This window comes from Siniperca chuatsi, linkage group LG11 (genome assembly GCF_020085105.1).
Source record: "Siniperca chuatsi isolate FFG_IHB_CAS linkage group LG11, ASM2008510v1, whole genome shotgun sequence".
NCBI classification, from domain to species: Eukaryota; Metazoa; Chordata; class Actinopteri; order Centrarchiformes; family Sinipercidae; genus Siniperca; species Siniperca chuatsi.
The window spans coordinates 29,942,399-29,963,297 of NC_058052.1; the positions used below are offsets into that span (position 1 = coordinate 29,942,399).

Consider the following 20,899-nt stretch of genomic DNA (forward strand, 5'->3'; position numbering starts at 1 on the left):
ATTAAGAGCTTTGTAGGTGAGGAGAAGGATTTTAAATTCTATTCTGGATTTTACAGGGAGCCAGTGCAGAGAAGCTAATACTGGAGAAATATGATCTCTTTTCCTGGTTCTTGTCAGTACACGTGCCGCAGTATTCTGGATCAGCTGGAGAGTCTTAAGGGACTTATTCAGTCAAGAAGGACGATGAAGAGGAGGAAGATGAAAAAGAAGGACAACATGCACAGCAGCAGGGCTGATGTCTACTGACATAAGATGTTCATTGTGCATCACCGGGGTCTTGAACTCACAACCTTCATCACGTCGTGATCACGCTGAGCTACCTGCTCAAACCGAAGACCAGAGGCGGCTTCACACTAAGACTCATGCAGCCACCAGGCTTGAGATAACGGCTTAAAGGCAGATTTCAAACTAGACAACATAGAAATGTCTGTAATTTATTTTTACAAAGACTGATTGCTCCATAAATGACAAACTGATGTTTAAAGAGGCTGCGATGGTTTTCATGAGGATAGAATTCAAAATACTGTTTTAGAGACAATTCTGAAATAACCACACTACATCGACCATAACTACAAAGCTTTGTAATGTTTTTCATAAACATCTGAGATTTATTTTATCGAGAATTTGCAGTAGCTGTTTACGGTCAAACATTTTGATGCACGGTGGGCTCAATTTTTTAAATTTTGAAAATCTGGCTGGATGGTTTGTGGAGGTCAGTCTGAAGAGGCAGGGTGGCAGGTTTGGTGTCGACTGCGTGAAACATGTGGGAGACGGGTTTAATTGGTTTTACAGTTTGAGAAAAACAGAGCGATGGGCTTCAGAATTCCTGGCAGCTCGAAGCATCTGAACATTTCTGCTAAACTGGGCTACGTTTTGGTGAAAGTTGCAATGTGCTACTATGCACGACTGATTTGTTATGAAGTTTAGACGGTTGCTGTAGCGCCACCATCAGGACTATTGGCCCACAATTCCTGTTGAGGACGTTTGGTATAGGACTGGACCTATGTGCAAGATTTTGTTTATTTTCATGCATGGGATTCGCAGATTTCCTAGGAATAATATTAATAATAATAATGAACATTGGCAATTCCAAGAGGGACCGGCAGCTCTGGTCCCTAATAAGCAGGATGAGAACTGGGCACAGCAACATTAACAGTACACTTTCCATCACAGGAAAACATCCCACAGGTCTTTGCGAGGCTGAGACAGTTGAACGTGTCCTTATATCATGCAGGACATTTACAAAAGAAAGACAAGAAATGATGACACAGTTACGAAAAATAGAGCCGGTAGAGGACAACATTACAAGTCCATTAGAGAGTGGAGACAGTGGTCCAGGGAGGAAATGGTTATTTAGTTTTTTAAGGATGACTGGGCTGGAAAGACGGCTGTAAAATTACTGGACGCTAAGGGAGAATAAAACCCAAAGGTGGCAGTAATACAACATCGTGGATGCCGACTGCCGTAAAACCTCAAAGAAGAAGAAACTGTGTTTTTGTTTCTGGCGGAAGCTCTCGCCCTGCTAAGGCCATCCTACAGGACTGTTGGGGGCTCAATGAAACCAGTTTTAGAAGCTTTGGATGCATAGGAAATTTATGCAACATACAGTACAGTCCAACAGCCCCATCTTCAGCAATTCCTCCCTGGCTGTTTGTGATGCCTACAGTAGATTTTAATATACAGCAACAACTGAGGAAGAAATCTGAACAGGGATCAGCTGGGAGGATAGCAGATAAGTTGGTGTTATTTATGGTTCAAAAGACCCTGAGACTGGATGCACAGGAGCTGCAGTTTTCATACAACAATGTGAAGGAGCTATTAAGAAAAGAAACACTGATTACTTATCAGTTGAGCTGAAGTCCTTTTTGAAATCCATCATTTACTATACAGACTGCACGATAAGGGTCTGACGGGTTGCTTCGTTTGGGTCCCTGCTCGTGTCGGAGTAGATGGAAATGAGGATGCAATCACTCAGATCACAAACAGTGAACTTTGTAAAGCTGAGGGTAAAACAATCATAAACAGACAAATGCAAAAAGTATGGCAAGAAAATTGGGACATAAACAATACACGAAGACATCTTAATAATTTCCAGAAACAGCTTGGGTTGGGAAGAAGGCTGGGCAGGAACCGAAAGGAAGAGGCAGCCATTACCCGTCTCAGGATGGGACATACTGGACTTAATAAGACACTTAAAAATAAAAGACAACAAAAAGTGGTAGATGCACACACTGTGGTCATCCTGAATCTGTGCAGGAGTGCAGGGCTGAGGAGGAGCGGGAGGAACTGACATCAGCATTAAAGAAAGATAAGCAACGTTTCACTGTAGGGAACACACTTGGAGATGCGGCACAGGGAACATACAGTCACCTGATTAAATACCTGAAGGAAACAAGGTTAACAGAGAGAATTTAAGTTCTTTGTTTTGATTTTTTGTCCTTTATTTCAGCCAATCTGTTCCACACTCCAGTCCGGTAGGTGGCGGTAAAGCACCTGCAAGCTGGTTGCCAACCGCCAATCCAAATAGAGGAAGAAGTAGTAGAAGAAGAAGAACAACAACAACTAGTAGATTCTGGTGAAACAGCAGCAAAAGAAGAAGTCCGTTATCAGTAGGGCGTGTTTGTGTTTGTTTGATTAAAGTGTCGGAGGAACCTGGATGTGTTTATACAGACTGATCTGAGGTAAGACTGACGGTGTTACTCTGTTACAGTTCACTTCTCCGGTTATACTCACACTTTACACTGTTAGTTTACAGTTAGCGTTAGCATTAGCCGTTTCCTGTTAGCTCTGAACAAACAGAAACTCTTCAGGAACTCACAGCTCATCATTAACGGTAGTTATTCGTTACCGTACAAACTGACCGGAGGGTTGGTGGACTTGTCGGTAATTTACAGAAAGAAAAACGTCCGTTTAGATTAACAGAAAAGCGCCTAACTAACTTACATCCGGTATTACAGAAGCTAAGCTAACTTTAAAGTCAGTCTGATGTTAAACTTTAAACTTCAGACATGAAACTTAACCTGATGAATTACTGTTTAACTGAAGCTGAACAGCAGTTTATTAGCGCTCGACTGTGTGTAGGAGGGAGCTAACTGCTTACAGTCAGTGTTGCATTGACTCCTGCCAACAGTCAGTGTTGCATTGACTCCTGCCAACAGTCAGTGTTGCGTTGACTCCTGCCAACAGTCAGTGTTGCGTTGACTCCTGCCAACAGTCAGTGTTGCGTTGACTCCTGCCAACAGTCTGCGTTGCGTTGACTTGACTCCTGCCAACAGTCAGCGCTGCGTTGACTTGACTCCTGCCAACAGTCTGCGTTGCGTCGACTTGACTCCTGCCAACAGTCGGCGTTGCGTCGACTTGACTCCTGCCAACAGTCGGCGTTGCGTCGACTTGACTCCTGCCAACAGTCGGCGTTGCGTCGACTTGACTCCTGCCAACAGTCGCCGTTGCGTCGACTTGACTCCTGCCAACAGTCTGCGTTGCGTGGACTTGACTCCTGCCAACAGTCTGCGTTGCGTGGACTTGACTCCTGCCAACAGTCGGCGTTGCGTCGACTTGACTCCTGCCAACAGTCGGCGTTGCGTCGACTTGACTCCTGCCAACAGTCGGCGTTGCGTCGACTTGACTCCTGCCAACAGTCGGCGCTTGCGTCGACTTGACTCCTGCCAACAGTCGGCGCGTTGCGTCGACTTGACTCCTGCCAACAGTCGGCGTTGCGTCCGACTTGACTCCTGCCAACAGTCGGCGCGGCGTCGACTTGACTCCTGCCAACAGTCTGCGCTATGCGCGTCGACTTGACTCCTGCCAACAGTCTGCGTTGCGCGCCGACTTGAATCCTGCCAACAGTCGGCGTTGCGTCCGACTTGACTCCTGCCAACAGTCGGCGTTGCGTCGACTTGACTCCTGCCAACAGTCGCGCGCTGCGTCGACTTGACTCCTGCCAACAGTCGGCGTTGCGTGGACTTGACTCCTGCCAACAGTCCGCGCGCGTGGACTTGACTCCTGCCAACAGTCGCGTTGCGTCGACTTGACTCCTGCCAACAGTCGGCGCTGCGTCGACTTGACTCCTGCCAACAGTCCGCGCTGCGTCGACTTGACTCCTGCCAACAGTCCGCGCTGCGTCGACTTGACTCCTGCCAACAGTCTGCGTTGCGTTGACATGACTCCTGCCAACAGTCTGCGTTGCGTCGACTTGACTCCTGCCAACAGTCGGCGTTGCGTCGACTTGACTCCTGCCAACAGTCTGCGTTGCGTCGACTTGACTCCTGCCAACAGTCGGCGTTGCGTCGACTTGACTCCTGCCAACAGTCTGCGTTGCGTCGACTTGACTCCTGCCAACAGTCTGCGTTGCGTCGACTTGACTCCTGCCAACAGTCGGCGTTGCGTCGACTTGACTCCTGCCAACAGTCGGCGCGTTGCGTCGACTTGACTCCTGCCAACAGTCGGCGCGCGTCGACTTGACTCCTGCCAACAGTCTGCGTTGCGTCGACTTGACTCCTGCCAACAGTCGCGTTGCGTCGACTTGACTCCTGCCAACAGTCTGCGTTGCGTCGACTTGACTCCTGCCAACAGTCGCCGTTGCGTCGACTTGACTCCTGCCAACAGTCTGCGTTGCGTCGACTTGACTCCTGCCAACAGTCGGCGTTGCGTTGACTTGACTCCTGCCAACAGTCTGCGTTGCGTCGACTTGACTCCTGCCAACAGTCGGCGTTGCGTTGACTTGACTCCTGCCAACAGTCTGCGTTGCGTTGACATAGTACAATTACGCAATTAACATCCAATCGTGCTCTGTGGCTGGTATAAACATGCAGGCCCAGCTGATTCTGATTTTGTATCACGATGGCAGGAGGAAAAGATCTAAGTGACTTTGAAAGAGGCTTCGTTGTTGGGGCTCGTGTTTCAATAGGAACAGTGACTAAAGTGACATCTGTGGGAAAGACATCAGTAAACGGGGTCGGAAATTGCGTCGACAGTAGGGATGCCACGGTGAGGACGTTTTCCCACCAGTTAATTAACTCGTGACAACATTTTATAAGAAAAGATATTCGTTGATGGTGCTCAATATCTCTAGAGCGCTTTCTTTGATCTTTAATATTAGATCTTTAGATCTTCCCCTTACTTTGAACAAAACGAATGCTTACTGTGTGTAGATTAGAGTTGCTGCCTCCAGATGCTGTCACCTTCATCTGACAAAGTTTACAGATTGCCTCATTAACGTTATCAGGTTCCCTATTAGCATTGGGTTTAAATCTGAAATATTGCCAAATAGGCGCTTTTGCTTTTCGCTTTGACACCAAATCCTCTGCCAGTGTCTTGTCGGTCAGCTCTCCTTACTCTCGTCACGCGATAAGTGAAATCTGACTGCTGCTGTACGGAGCAGACACTTTCAGTTTATAATTGTAGCATCCGTCGTCCGACTAAGTATTGATAACACGCTTAGTATTTTACAAATTAGAGTTCTCAGACCATTTTCACAATATGAGAAAGACTTCCGGATGGGAGTCGAAACGTCTTGATTCTGAAAACAGTGTCCAGACGACTACGACTGAAACCTTTTCTACGATATTCACCAGTCAATAACTTTATTGTTAATGAGACAGCCATGTGATGTAGAAAGGGTGGTGTTAAAAAATACACAAAAACGATCAGAAACAGGGACCTTGGCAATGGATGAAATCTCAACATCAAACATAAAAACTAAATCCAGTGTATTTCCATGAATGTGGGTGGCACTCTGTACATGCTAAACAAGATTGCAACTAGCAACAAGATCCAAGAAATCCAAAGCCCTCGAATCAGTGAAGCCGTTGACATGAAAATTAAAATCACCAAGTAAAATGATTTTAGCACAACTGGGAAGAACAATGCACATAAAATCATAAAACTCCGATAAGAAGTTGCCAAGATGTTCAGGGGGCCGATAGACAGCCGCAGTGAGTACAGGCTGTTGTGCTGTGAAAACTATTGCTAAGCATTCAAATGTTTGAAAACTGCCAAAAGAACATCGAGTGCAGGTAAAACTACTGGAGAAAATAGTGGCGATCTCTCCCCCTCTTTTATTTTGTCTCCTGGAGTATAAAGGTGAAATTAGGTGGCGAAACCTCACACAATACCTGAAATAGTTGAAGCAATGTTCTAGAGGGAAGGATCTTATATTCAAAAGTGCTAACTTTATCGGCTCGGACCTGGGCCTCACTGGGACTGACTCAGACTGATTTTCACTAGGTTGCGAGCGTTTCTGCCATAATGAAGGATCGGTGCAACATTAATGTGCGAGACTGTGCTGTTGTGTAGAGTTCCCCGGTATTTCTTTGTGTTGTTGTGTTGTCCTGTAACTATAACAGGAATGGAGAATATGTCACTTATCACAGCTATAGAAGTGTGGTAGTAACAGTATATATGTGCAGTATAGAACAGTATATGTGTGCAGTATAGAACAGTATATGTGTGTAGTATAGAACAGTATATGTGTGCAGTATAGAACAGTATATGTGTGCAGTATATACCAGTATATGTGTGTAGTATAGAACAGTATATGTGTGTAGTATAGAACAGTATATGTGTGCAGTATAGAACAGTATATGTGTGCAGTATAGAACAGTATATGTGTGTAGTATATAACAGTATATGTGTGTAGTATAGAACAGTATATGTGTGCAGTATAGAACAGTATATGTGTGCAGTATATAACAGTATATGTGTGTAGTATAGAACAGTATATGTGTGCAGTATATAACAGTATATGTGTGCAGTATATAACAGTATATGTGTGCAGTATAGAACAGTATATGTGTGCAGTATAGAACAGTATATGTGTGCAGTATAGAACAGTATATGTGTGCAGTATAGAACAGTATAGTATAGTATATGCAGTATATAACAGTATATGTGCAGTATATACAGCAGTATATGTGTGCAGTATAGAACAGTATATGTGTGCAGTATAGAACAGTATATGTGTGCAGTATAGAACAGTATATGTGTGCAGTATAGAACAGTATATGTGTGCAGTATAGAACAGTATATGTGTGCAGTATAGAACAGTATATGTGTGCAGTATAGAACAGTATATGTGTGCAGTATAGAACAGTATATGTGTGCAGTATAGAACAGTATATGTGTGCAGTATAGAACAGTATATGTGTGCAGTATATAACAGTATATGTGTGCAGTATATAACAGTATATGTGTGCAGTATAGAACAGTATATGTGTGCAGTATAGAACAGTATATGTGTGCAGTATAGAACAGTATATGTGTGCAGTATAGAACAGTATATGTGTGCAGTATAGAACAGTATATGTGTGCAGTATAGAACAGTATATGTGTGCAGTATAGAACAGTATATGTGTGCAGTATAGAACAGTATATGTGTGCAGTATAGAACAGTATATGTGTGCAGTATAGAACAGTATATGTGTGCAGTATAGAACAGTATATGTGTGCAGTATAGAACAGTATATGTGTGCAGTATAGAACAGTATATGTGTGCAGTATAGAACAGTATATGTGTGCAGTATAGAACAGTATATGTGTGCAGTATAGAACAGTATATGTGTGCAGTATAGAACAGTATATGTGTGCAGTATAGAACAGTATATGTGTGCAGTATAGAACAGTATATGTGTGCAGTATATGTAGTATAGAACAGTATATGTGTGCAGTATAGAACAGTATATGTGTGCAGTATAGAACAGTATATGTGTGCAGTATATAACAGTATATGTGTGCAGTATATAACAGTATATGTGTGCAGTATAGAACAGTATATGTGTGCAGTATAGAACAGTATATGTGTGCAGTATAGAACAGTATATGTGTGCAGTATAGAACAGTATATGTGTGCAGTATAGAACAGTATATGTGTGCAGTATATAACAGTATATGTGTGCAGTATATAACAGTATATGTGTGCAGTATAGAACAGTATATGTGTGCAGTATAGAACAGTATATGTGTGCAGTATATAACAGTATATGTGTGCAGTATATAACAGTATATGTGTGCAGTATATAACAGTATATGTGTGCAGTATATAACAGTATATGTGTGCAGTATAGAACAGTATATGTGTGCAGTATAGAACAGTATATGTGTGCAGTATAGAACAGTATATGTGTGCAGTATAGAACAGTATATGTGTGCAGTATAGAACAGTATATGTGTGCAGTATATAACAGTATATGTGTGCAGTATAGAACAGTATATGTGTGCAGTATAGAACAGTATATGTGTGCAGTATAGAACAGTATATGTGTGCAGTATAGAACAGTATATGTGTGCAGTATATAACAGTATATGTGTGCAGTATATAACAGTATATGTGTGCAGTATAGAACAGTATATGTGTGCAGTATAGAACAGTATATGTGTGCAGTATAGAACAGTATATGTGTGCAGTATATAACAGTATATGTGTGCAGTATATAACTGCAGTGTATTGTGACAGATGTACTACTATCGATATGAGAACGCTGAGGTCAGCTGCTGCTACAAATACCTGATGTTCAGTTACAACATCATCTTCTGGGTGAGTTACCTGCCTACATACATATATACCTGGTTACCTGAACACGTTAACCTGATTATATGTTCACTTGTTAAACTGACTGAGCCGTGTTTTCTTTGAAAGGTGTTTCCTGTCTGTAGTCAGTTAACAGGAAGTGATGTCAGCGGTATCCTGTGTGGTTGAGGCGGCAGGAAATGTGAAATCTTTCTCAATCTCTGTTCTCGTGTTCTAGTGAAACGTCGTCAGTCACAGTTCAGTTCTCGTTCAGAGTCACAGACCAGTTCAGTGTGAATGACCTGTAGAGGTCTCACTCCTGGTTTATCAGGAAACTTTAGCTGGTGACTTTAGACAAGTATCCCAGCATGCATTTCACATCAACCAGCGGTGATGGAGCAGTTTTTCAGTCAGACTCACAAGGGCTGTAATTTTCATCATGCAGCTTATTATGTCACTTTATTAAGTTTAGTTTTTTTCAGGTGAGAAATGAATGCAGGTCTGTGTCTGTTTTTGGATATGACTAAACACTGGTCTCTATTGGATCAGATTAATTGCTGGTGTGTGTCTTTGTTGCAGCTGGCTGGAGCTGCCTTCATTTCAGTTGGTTTCTGGGCGTGGAGTGAAAAGGTGAATGAACACTCACTCAGTAATCACACAACAGTATTTATCTCTTGTATCATTTAGAATAAGAGCGAAATGAGTTAAGTTGATTATTTTAATGCGATTTTACACACGTTTTATCAGATTACATATGACATTTATCATCACATCATTTTAAAATCTAAAAGTTAGACCTCTTGTACTGGACTGACTGTTTACTGGTTTACCTTTCCTGAATTGGTCTGTTGTGGTTTACAGGGAATCCTGTTGGATCTGACCCAGGTGACCCAGCTGCATGGTTTCGACCCGGTCTGGTTGGTCCTGGTGGTGGGCGGAGTCACCTTCATCCTGGGCTTCGCCGGCTGTGTGGGAGCTCTGAGAGAAAACATCTGTCTGCTAAAGTTTGTACGTTTAAAAACTTCTGTCTGCTAACGTTTGTACGTTTAAAAACATCTTGCTGCGCATTTTGTTGCGCATTAAACCAGTCCTTGTGTTTTTCTGGTCAGTTTTCCGGCGTGATCGGCTTCATCTTCATCCTGGAGCTGACGGCGGCGGTGCTGGCGGTTGTTTTTCAGAGTCAGGTCAGAGAGTGGATCAACGACTTCTTCCTGGCAAACATCAAAGGGTACAGAGACGACATCGACCTGCAGAACCTCATCGACTCTCTGCAGAGGATGGTAACTCGTCACGTCTGTGTTTGGTTGTGTTTCAAATAGAAAGTCCGGTGGGGGGGGCAACAGTAAAGTTACTACATAAACTCAATAATATTCCAATGGAAACAAATCTAAAATGTCAGTAAAATAAAGAGCCTAAGATCCCTGACATAAAAACACTGAGTAAAGTTCGGAAAGAATGAAGAACTCAGTCAGTCCGTCCTCCTGTCCTCTGTCCGCCTCCCTCTGCTGCTGCTGTGACTCTGCAGGTAAGTTACCTGGCGGAGGGGGGAGGCGCTGCTTTGTCTCAGCCAGCAGGAAGTTTACAAGAGTTTGTCAAATTTTAAGATTCGTGTCAAACTAAGATAAACAGTCCGACTACATACAGACGGCCCGTTTTAGCTTGTTTGTAACCATTCGCTGTTAGCTTAACAAGCGTGCTGTGGTTGTAGCAGCAACAACAACTCTTTCTCTGGACAAAGCAACTCATTGTTGATGGAGATGGTTTTAATACAAGAGCTTTAAAGGGGTTAAATTTAATATCAAGATTGGAGATTAAATTGAAAATAGACTTGTATATTAAGGCAACACCTCGACCTTGTTTAGCAACATGGGCTTTGGTGTAGTCAGGTGGGGAATCTTCAGTTAATGGTAGGAAGAGATTTGGTTTCAGCCATGTTTCACATAAACCCATCCTGTCCAGTAATCAAGTAATTTCTCAGTAAGGCTACGGTAGACAGTGATCTGATATTTATAAAACCTAATTTGAGGGTCTTGTTGGGGCTGCAGTTTCATTAGTAGGCCAATCTGTAGCGCTAGCAGTAGCTGCTGTATTATGCCTCATTATCATTATTATTATTATTATTATTGGACATTTTTTTCACGCCACGGTGTGAGGATATATGTGTGATTACCTTAAATATTTTGATTTGTAGGACTTTATCGGGTGCTTTGTGGGACACTTCACCACCACCAATGGTAGGGATGATAATTAGATTTTTGTGATTGACATATTTAGGGAAAGAGAACTCGTGCGTAATACAGCGGGGGGGGGGACAACGACTGGGCTATCAGTCTGATAGAGCCGTCCGATCTCAGCAGGTTGGGGCAGCCCAAACAAGAAGGCCAGTTATCAACAAAACCAAATCCCTGCTCCCTACTGAAACGAGCCAGCCAGCGGTTCAGTGAAGTAAGCCATTACAAGGACAGGCTAGTCATGATGTGGAGTTCAGACACCTTTAGTTAAACCTGTAGGATCTTGTTCTTGTTTAGTAAAGTAACTTCTTTCTTTATTCCTGTTAAGTATCTTGTTCTCTTAACAGAACCACTGCTGTGGAGCTCAGGAACCGGACGACTGGGATCTGAACGTTTATTTCAGCTGTAACGGGACTCATCGCAGCAGAGAGAAGTGTGGCGTTCCTTTCTCCTGCTGCAACACTGATCCTGCTGTGAGTTTATCACTGATCAGTACTGATCAATACACAAGATTAGACACCCTGGTTACATAACAGTATAATAAGTCTGAAGTTGATACTTTTGTTTGTGTTTGTTTCAGGACTCAGTGGTGAACACTCAGTGTGGCTATGACGTGAGAAACAGACCAAAGGTGAGGTCACTTCCTGTTCTTTAAGTCTAGCTTCCTGTTGGGACAGGTGAGGGTCAGCATGTTGGGGTAGGTGTGTCTCTACAGGTAGTACAGGAAGTTTAGATTTATCAGTGTAAATTATAATTAAACAATGCAGAGGTTTATAACACAGTGACGTCACAGTGACACAGTCCGTGGCTTCACATCATCACATCACAAAAACACGAGAAGTGTTTGAGACGATGAGACAGTTGCTTCACATGAAAGCATCTTAAAATATAAAAGACATTGACGACACGGCGGCTTAAAGAGAAACTGTAAGAATTAAAGTGCTTATTGCACGAAGATTTAGCATTAGAGCTCAGCAGCTTGATGGAGGCTGGAACAAACAATAGCTTCAAGTGGTTTGATTCGCACTCTGGCACAGTCTTCTTCCCAGGGCTGGGTATGAACGACGGTGCAGTCACTCACTTCAAAGGAGCAAGCTGGATAAACAGTTTTTATCAACCTGGATAACTGGACTAAAATAAAGAAACGGGTGGAATATCTGTACAGTATTGGACTATGTAAAATATAAATAAATGTCGAAAGGAACTTTAATAACAAACAGTATAGCAGCAATACGCCTCTGTAACGTCTAGTCTGCGTAATCCAGTGAAGAAGAAGAAGATGGGAATGACTGTGTGGGAAATAGTGACAGACTGAGACCTCTTACTTTCTCTGTGTTAAAGAGCTGCTAGCCCGGGTCTGACTACCTGTTGGACTGTTAGCAGCACCATGTTTGCAGTCAGAAACACTCTCCGCCTCGGGTTCAGGTTATCCATCCCCGCGGTGGCGGGGAGAGGATGCGCCGGGGCTTTCATCCCGCGCACAATGCGGTGAACGGACTCCTCGACGAGCAGATACAGGTTAGCTGTACTGGCTAGCTAACAAGCAGGGCACAAAGTTAATTTAGTCATCTGTGCAGCAGCTGGCGGTAAAATCAAACAGTGAGCCCCCCGCTGGGTATAACGGAGCGTTTTTCCTGCACCCCTCTACGACGTGTAACGTTGGACAGCCAGTCGCCAGCATTACATTATTACATTTACTCCTTAGGTATCTAAATTTGGTACCGAATGACGAGGCATTTTTTGATACTCGATGGTATTGAAGCAATTCAGTCGGTGCCATAACAGTATCGAAGTGCGGTACCCAGCCCTACTTCTTCCTGATGGCAGAGGTTCGTATTCAGAGAAAATGGGATGTTGAGGACCCGGAATGATTGTTGTTGCTCGTTTCGTGACTGCCTGCTCGTACAGGCTCGGTATGCGCTCATATTCTTTCTTCCCTATTTCCTTCATAGCTATTTTGTGCATAGTGGCAAGCCTGCTATTCAGTTGCATGCTGTAATTCTGTATCTGGTGTTGCTCTCTAGGATTGCCGGTTGAACATCAGCATGCTCCGGCTGCTCGCTGCGTACAGCCTCAGTCTCTTGCACAGGTCATCAATGCGTGTTAACCTGCCAAGGTTGTCTATGTGGACACCTAAGTATTTGTACGAGGACACCTGAATGATGGTCTGGTTTTCGATGTCAGTCACTGGCTCGAGGACCATCGCCTGTGTTTTGGTGACATTTACAATGAGACGGTTGGTGTCACACAGGCAGAGTGACCTGAAGTGAAATACTCTCAGTATGAAATCAATATCCAGTATTGTTTGTGTTTAAACAGAAACATGTAATTAACGTTTATATGTCCTAAGGGGAACGTGTGGCTGACGTTACATTTTAACAGGAATCTTGTGTTCTAGTAGGAACAGGCCTGTTAAAAAACATATGTTAACATGTTCTGGTTAGAAAACTAATGACATGTTCTAATTTTCTAACGCGAACATACTGTTGATGTTGTAATGATCTTGTGTTCAAACAGGAATCAGAAATACTTTATTGATCCCCGAGGGGAAACTCTTTCGTTACAGCTGCTCACTGTCACGTCAGTGCACACAGGAACAGAAGCACTAAGCAAATGAAAATATAATACACTATAATACAGGTCAGATAAATTGAGTGTAAAAGCTAAAATAAGTGTAAGTACCAAAGTGGATTTAGAGGTTGATAAGTATGTACGGTATAATACAATGTAATAATCTAAGTAATAAAAAATAGTGCAATAATGAACCTGCTCTTGTAACATGTCGTTAAGGTTCGGGAACATGTTCTTTAACGTTCTTCAATGTTCCTGTACAGGGTGAGTGGAGTGACCATATCTACGTTAAAGGTTGCATCGCTGCGTTGGAGGACTGGTTACCTGGAAATCTCTACACTGTGGCCATCGTGTTCATCGTGATCTCTCTGCTGCAGGTACAAATACTCTCACATTACTGTGTACTTTAACAGTAATGTGTGTGTACCGTTACTGTAACAGTAATGTGTGTGTACCGTTACTGTAACAGTAGTGTGTGTGTGTACGGTACTGTAACAGTAGTGTGTGTGTGTGTGTACGGTACTGTAACAGTAATGTGTGTGTACCGTTACTGTAACAGTAATGTGTGTGTGTGTGCAACAGTAGTGTAACAGTACTGTGTGTGTGTGTGTGTGTGTACCGTTACTGTAACAGTAGTGTGTGTGCGTACCGTTACTGTAACAGTAGTGTGTGTGTGTGTGTGTGTGTGTGTGTACGGTACTGTAACAGTAATGTGTGTGTACCGTTACTGTAACAGTAGTGTGTGTGTGTGTGTGTGTGTGTGTACCGTTACTGTAACAGTAGTGTGTGTGTGTACCGTTACTGTAACAGCTGTGTGTGTGTGTGTGTGTACGTTACTGTAACAGTAGTGTGTGTGTGTGTGTGTGTACCGTTACTGTAACAGTAGTGTGTGTGCGTACCGTTACTGTAACAATAGTGTGTGTGTACCGTTACTGTAACAGTAATGTGTGTGTACCGTTACTGTAACAGTAGTGTGTGTGTGTGTGTGTACCGTTACTGTAACAGTAGTGTGTGTGTGTACCGTTACTGTAACAGCTGTGTGTGTGTGTGTGTACGTTACTGTAACAGTAGTGTGTGTGTGTGTGTGTGTGTACCGTTACTGTAACAGTAGTGTGTGTGCGTACCGTTACTGTAACAGTAGTGTGTGTGTACCGTTACTGTAACAGTAGTGTGTGTGTGTGTACCGTTACTGTAACAGTAGTGTGTGTGTGTGTACCGTTACTGTAACAGTAGTGTGTGTACCGTTACTGTAACAGTAGTGTGTGTGTGTGTGTGTACCGTTACTGTAACAGTAGTGTGTGTGCGTACCGTTACTGTAACAGTAGTGTGTGTGTGTGTGTGTGTGTGTACCGTTACTGTAACAGTGTGTGTGTGTGTGTGTGTGTGTAGTGTGTGTACCGTTACTGTAACAGTAGTGTGTGTGTGTGTGTGTACCGTTACTGTAACAGTAGTGTGTGTGCGTACCGTTACTGTAAAAGTAGTGTGTGTGTGTGTGTGTGTACCGTTACTGTAACAGTAGTGTGTGTGCGTACCGTTACTGTAACAGTAGTGTGTGTGTGTGTGTACGTTACTGTAACAGCAGTGTGTGTCTGTGTACCGTTACTGTAACAGTAGTGTGTGTGTGTGTGTGTACGTTACTGTAACAGCAGTGTGTGTCTGTGTGCACTGTTACTGTAACAATAGTGTGTGTGCGTACCGTTACTGTAACAGTAGTGTGTGTGTGTGTGTGTACCGTTACTGTAACAGTAGTGTGTGTGCGTACCGTTACTGTAACAGTAGTGTGTGTGTGTGTGTGTGTGTACCGTTACTGTAACAGTAATGTGTGTGTACCGTTACTTTAACAGTGGTGTGTGTGTACCGTTACTGTAACAGTAGTGTGTGTGTGTACCGTTACTGTAACAATAGTGTGTGTGTGTGTACCGTTACTGTAACAGTAGTGTGTGTGTGTGTACCGTTACTGTAACAGTAGTGTGTGTGTACCGTTACTGTAACAGTAGTGTGTGTGTGTACCGTTACTGTAACAGTAGTGTGTGTGTGTGTGTACCACTGTAACAGTAGTGTGTGTGTGTGTGTGTACCGTTACTGTAACAGTAGTGTGTGTGTGTGCCGTTACTGTAACTGTAACAGTGTGTGTGTGTGTGTGTGTGTGTGTGTACTGTTACTGTAACAGTAGTGTGTGTGTGTACCGTTACTGTAACAGTAGTGTGTGTGTGTGTGTGTGTGTGTGTGTACCGTTACTGTAACAGTAGTGTGTGTGTGTACCGTTACTGTAACAGTAGTGTGTGTGTACCGTTACTGTAACAGTAGTGTGTGTGTGTGTGTGTACCGTTACTGTAACAGTAGTGTGTGTGCGTACCGTTACTGTAACAGTAGTGTGTGTGTGTGTGTGTGTGTGTACGTTACTGTAACAGTAGTGTGTGTGTGTGTGCACTGTAACAGTAGTGTGTGTGTGTACCGTTACTGTAACAGTAGTGTGTGTGTGTGTGTACCGTTACTGTAAAAGTAGTGTGTGTGTGTACCGTTACTGTAACAGTAGTGTGTGTGCGTACCGTTACTGTAACAGTAGTGTGTGTGTGTGTGTGTACGTTACTGTAACAGCAGTGTGTGTCTGTGTACCGTTACTGTAACAGTAGTGTGTGTGTGTGTGTGTACCGTTACTGTAACAGTAGTGTGTGTGCGTACCGTTACTGTAACAATAGTGTGTGTGCGTACCGTTACTGTAACAGTAGTGTGTGTGTGTGTGTGTGTGTGTGTACCGTTACTGTAACAGTAGTGTGTGTGTGTACCGTTACTGTAACAGTAGTGTGTGTGTGTGTGTGTGTGTGTGTGTGTGTACCGTTACTGTAACAGTAATGTGTGTGTACGTTACTTTAACAGTGGTGTGTGTGCGTACCGTTACTGTAACAGTAGTGTGTGTGTACCGTTACTGTAACAGTAGTGTGTGTGTGTGTGTGTGTGTGTACCGTTACTGTAACAGTAGTGTGTGTGTGTACCGTTACTGTAACAATAGTGTGTGTGCGCACTGCCGTTACTGTAACAATAGTGTGTGTGCGCGCACTGTTACTGTAACAGTAGTGTGTGTGTGTGTGTGTGTGTACCGTTACTGTAACAGTAGTGTGTGTGTGTACCGTTACTGTAACAGTAGTGTGTGTGTGTGTACTGTTACTGTAACAGTAGTGTGTGTGTGTGTGTGTATGTGTACCGTTACTGTAACAATAGTGTGTGTGTGTGTGTGTGTGTACCGTTACTGTAACAGTAGTGTGTGTGTGTGTGTGTGTACCGTTACTGTAACAATAGTGTGTGTGTGTACCGTTACTGTAACAGTAGTGTGTGTGTGTGTGTGTGTGTGTGTGTGTACCGTTACTGTAACAGTAGTGTGTGTGTGTACCGTTACTGTAACAATAGTGTGTGTGTGTACCGTTACTGTAACAGTAGTAATAAAATAATAATAAAACTTTATTTACAGAGCACTTATCAAAACAAAGTACAAAGTGCTTCACAACAAGAGAAATAAAATAACACAGTGAATGATGAAATATAAAGAAATAAAACACATGAAATACAGAAAAGCAATAAAATAAACAGTAAAATAAACAGCCAGTTCACGTAAAATCAGGATCTGCTTTCAGATAAAAATGTGTTTTGAGACGAGATTTAAACGAAGACACTGACTCAGACAGCCTGATGTCTTCGGGCAGGTTGTTCCAGAGCCTCGGGGCCCTGATGGCAAAAGCTCTGTCCCCCTTAGTTTTCATCCTGGACTCGGGAACAGACAGGAGACCCCTGCCCGAAGATCTCAGACTACGTGAAGGTTCATAAGGGATTACAAGGTCTAAAATATAATCTGGGGCCATGAAGAGCCTTAAAAGTAATCAACAAGATCTTAAAATCAATCCTGAAACCAACAGGGAGCCAGTGTAAAGAGGCAAAAACAGGTATTATGTGGTCATACTTCTTGGTCCTGGTTTACAGCCGAGCAGCTGAGTTCTGTACAGTCTGCAGTCGTGTCAGAGCTTTTTGATTAAGACAAGTGAACAGGCTGTTACAATAATCAAGGCGTGAGGAGATAAAAGCATGTACAACAGTTTCTGCATCACTAAGATTTAAAATAGATCGTATTTTTGCAATATTTCTGAGGTGATAGAAACATGTTTGGACAAGCTTAGTGATATGTTGCTCAAAACATTAACTGCCATCAAACAGGACACCAAGATTTCGTGCAACAGGCTTGATATGTTGTGACAGGTTATCAGTAGATGGCAGTATTTGTTTTGTGATGTGTTGGGGCCCAATAACAAGGATTTCAGTTTTATTTGAGTTGAGCTGAAGAAAATTTATCGACATCCAATTTTTTATGTCAGACAGGCAGTCCTGCAGAGAACTCAGCGTACTAAGGTCAGTGGGCTTGACAGGAAAGTACAACTGTGTGTCATCCGCATAACAATGAAAAGAAATACCATGTCTGCGGATGACATCACCCAAGGGAAGCATGTATAAGGAGAACAATATTGGTCCCAGAATTGAGCCTTGAGGCACACCATACTTGATATGGTAAAAGGATGACTTGAAGTTATTAATGCTGACACAGAATTTCCTATTGGACAGATAAGATGCGAACCAGTCTAGTGCAGTTCCAGATACGCCCCCCCAGTGCCTCAGTCTATCTAAAAGAACGCCATGATCAATTGTATCAAAGGCAGCACTTATGTCCAACAGCACAAGAATTGAACACATGCCTGCGTCTGCATTCATTAAAAGGTCATTAGTGACTTTGAGAAGGGCTGTCTCAGTGCTGTGGTGCTGACGAAAGCCAGATTGGAACTTTTCAAAGGTATTATTGTTTTCCACAGCAGCAAGGAGCTGCTTAGATACAAGTTTTTCGAGAATCTTCGAAATAAAAGGCAATTTGGAGATTGGACGATAGTTATCCAGGAGGGTTGGATCAAGCGTAGTGTGTGTGTGTGTAGTGTCTGTAACAGTACTGAAGTACTCTTGTTATAATACATTTCGTCTGAAATTCTAACTTTAAATCTAAAATCTTTACAGAAATATAATCAGTGGCTGTATTTATTCTGATAAATCTTTAGTGTTTTTGTTTGATATGTTCTTAAAATTAATTAATCAATCAATAATTAGGTGAGATCAGACATTCGAGTGTTGTGTGTCTACTGGTTTCTACTGTTCACAGCTTCCTGTTGACTCAGCAGTTATCAGAGTTACGTACCTGATGTCTGTTTACCTGTTTACTGTGATCAGATGGTGGGGATCTACCTGGCCAGGACTCTGATCTCTGACATCGAGAAGGTCAAATTCAGCTACTGAAGCGACACCTGCAGGGGGCGGAGCCTCCATCAGCTGTTACTGGACCAAGTTTCTTCAGTCAGATGTGCCTTCTTCTTCTTCTTCAGTAACTCTGCTGTATCTGCCTTCACTTCCTGTCATCACTTCGTCTTCTGGTGATCTCGTTGCTATGGTAACTGAAAACATGGCGTTGTGTTGAATGTGTGAAGCCTCCAAAGTCCTGAAAGAGGATATTTTTTTTGTTCCTGTGTGAAAGATGCATCTAATAATCTTCTGATAAAAAATAAATCTCTCTGGACTTCAGGGCTCCGTGAGAACGGGACGTTCTGTTGATGCTTTTTTATTTGTGTTTTTTATATCGTTGTTTATGTTGTTTTGTCACTGAGAGCTTCATCATCTAACAGACATGTGCCTGCTCAGCACCAGACTGCCTTCACTTTTCCTGCAGTTTAAGAATGAACACAAACTGTTTCTCACTGCAGATTCAGGCCCTTTTCTACTGCTTCAGTCTTCTCTGTGACTGTTTCTTGACCCAGTGTGACCTTTGACCTGATTAGCTTTTTACCGTTCAGTGCCACCCTCATCATCTTCATCATCATCAGATTGAACTCAGGTCTTTTGTTCCTGTTTCTGTTTTCTTTCAGTCTCTGAACATCATGTGACTCGTCCTGAAATGATTGTCCTCATTATTGATTAATCTACTTATATTATTATTACTTATATACTATTAATCAATTAGTCATTCAGTCTATAAAACATCATAAAGGAGTTGTTGATGTCTTCAGACGTCTCGTTTTGTCTAAAACCCAGAGATTCAGTTTACTGAGATAAAACAGACGCTGCAGAAACTGATACCAGAGAAGAGTTTCTATTTGATAAAAGACTGAAATGATTAATTGATTATCAAAATAGATGCTGATTAATCGATTCAGTCTCATCCTTCATCATCATCATCGTCTGTTTCAGTGATTTAAAACAGGAAATTAACCTTTGATAGAAAAACAGGTTCGTAGCATCCGGTTTGGTCTCGGTATCCTGTAGCAGAAGATGAAGTCTTTTCCGTCTTGTCCACAAATACGACCCAGAGAGAGAAACTGGAAACATCAAAATGTTTGTTTTTCCTTGAAAAGTTTTGAAATAGTTTCCAGTTTTGAAACATAAACAAACTGAAGTTAAAATCAGTTTAAACCACAGACTGTAAATTAAGATGGCCGACGCGTCTCCTCTTCCTCCCGCTGGACTAAATGAAGCCAACTTACCCGGATACGGGAGCTGCCATCTTGGCTGGTGACGTCATTTGGAGCCGGAGTCTGCGCAGTAGTGATCGGGTTGGAGCCGCGGTATCGAGGCCCCGCCCACACACGCGGCGGACCCAGCAGAGCTCAGCTGTCAATCGTGACGTGAAGCCCCGTTTTTATAGCATCAAATAACGAATTAAAATCAAACTTAAAAGAAAAACGAACACTTGAACAAACATCAGCGTGAAGAGAACGACCTAAAGTGACAGAAACCATCTTTGGGAAAAGTTGATTTGACGTACTTTGAGTTTTTAGTTTGGCTCGTGTCCCACCCGCTAACATGGAGGGGGTGGGGCTTATGAGCTGTACTGCAGCCCGCCAGCAGGGGGCGGTCCAGATGTTCTGGCTTCACTGCGGGGAGCTGACGTGTCGTCCATCTTTAAATACAGTCTGTGGTCTGAACAAACAGACGACGTTAAATCACAGACTGCTCCTTTAAAATGTTTCAGCTTCAGGTCATGTGATCACATGTTGATTGAATATGAAGACTGAGAACTTTATTGACACTGGATTCATGTTACCGAGCTTTGAATAAAGCTTTTTTGTTGAAATGTTTTGTATGAATATATATTTCAGGATGTTTGAGCCAATCAGAACAAACCAGAGAAAAATCTGAATTATCGGTAAAATTTTCTGCTTTAGCTGATTTTTTTTTTCTTTCTGTTTAATGATTTTAATTATCATTTCATGATTTTAATGATTTAATTTCAGTTTTTGTGTTTGACTTTAAAAATAGACGACTTATTCTGAAGGGATTCTGTTTTATAAAAGTGAATTTTTGTCTTTTTATAGTCAACAAAATAAAAATGAAGTTTCGTCTGAGTTTGTTGTCTGATAGTTTTACTTAAAAAATGTGTTTGTTGATTTATGAACTGATGAATGGTAAACAGTGCTTTAATTGTATATTGTAACAGTTCAAACACTAATGAAGAAGAAACGTTTGTATTGCGTCACTTCCTCCTGTTAGTGTTTGTGTGATGACGGTGAGTGGCCGC

The 20,899-nt window shown here is 42.5% G+C and overlaps 1 protein-coding gene across 1 annotated transcript; it reads left to right on the forward strand.

Annotated features, from left to right (window-relative positions):
* Window positions 1-2,523: 2,523 nt before the first annotated feature.
* On the forward strand, window positions 2,524-20,726 carry tspan14 (tetraspanin 14). Its single transcript, XM_044215471.1, has 9 exons — window positions 2,524-2,681; window positions 8,450-8,530; window positions 9,083-9,133; window positions 9,365-9,511; window positions 9,613-9,783; window positions 11,082-11,207; window positions 11,315-11,365; window positions 13,569-13,682; window positions 18,562-20,726. The coding sequence occupies exons 2-9, from the start codon at window positions 8,450-8,452 to the stop codon at window positions 18,625-18,627; spliced, it is 807 nt and encodes a 268-aa protein (XP_044071406.1). The 5' UTR covers window positions 2,524-2,681; the 3' UTR covers window positions 18,628-20,726.
* Window positions 20,727-20,899: the final 173 nt, after the last annotated feature.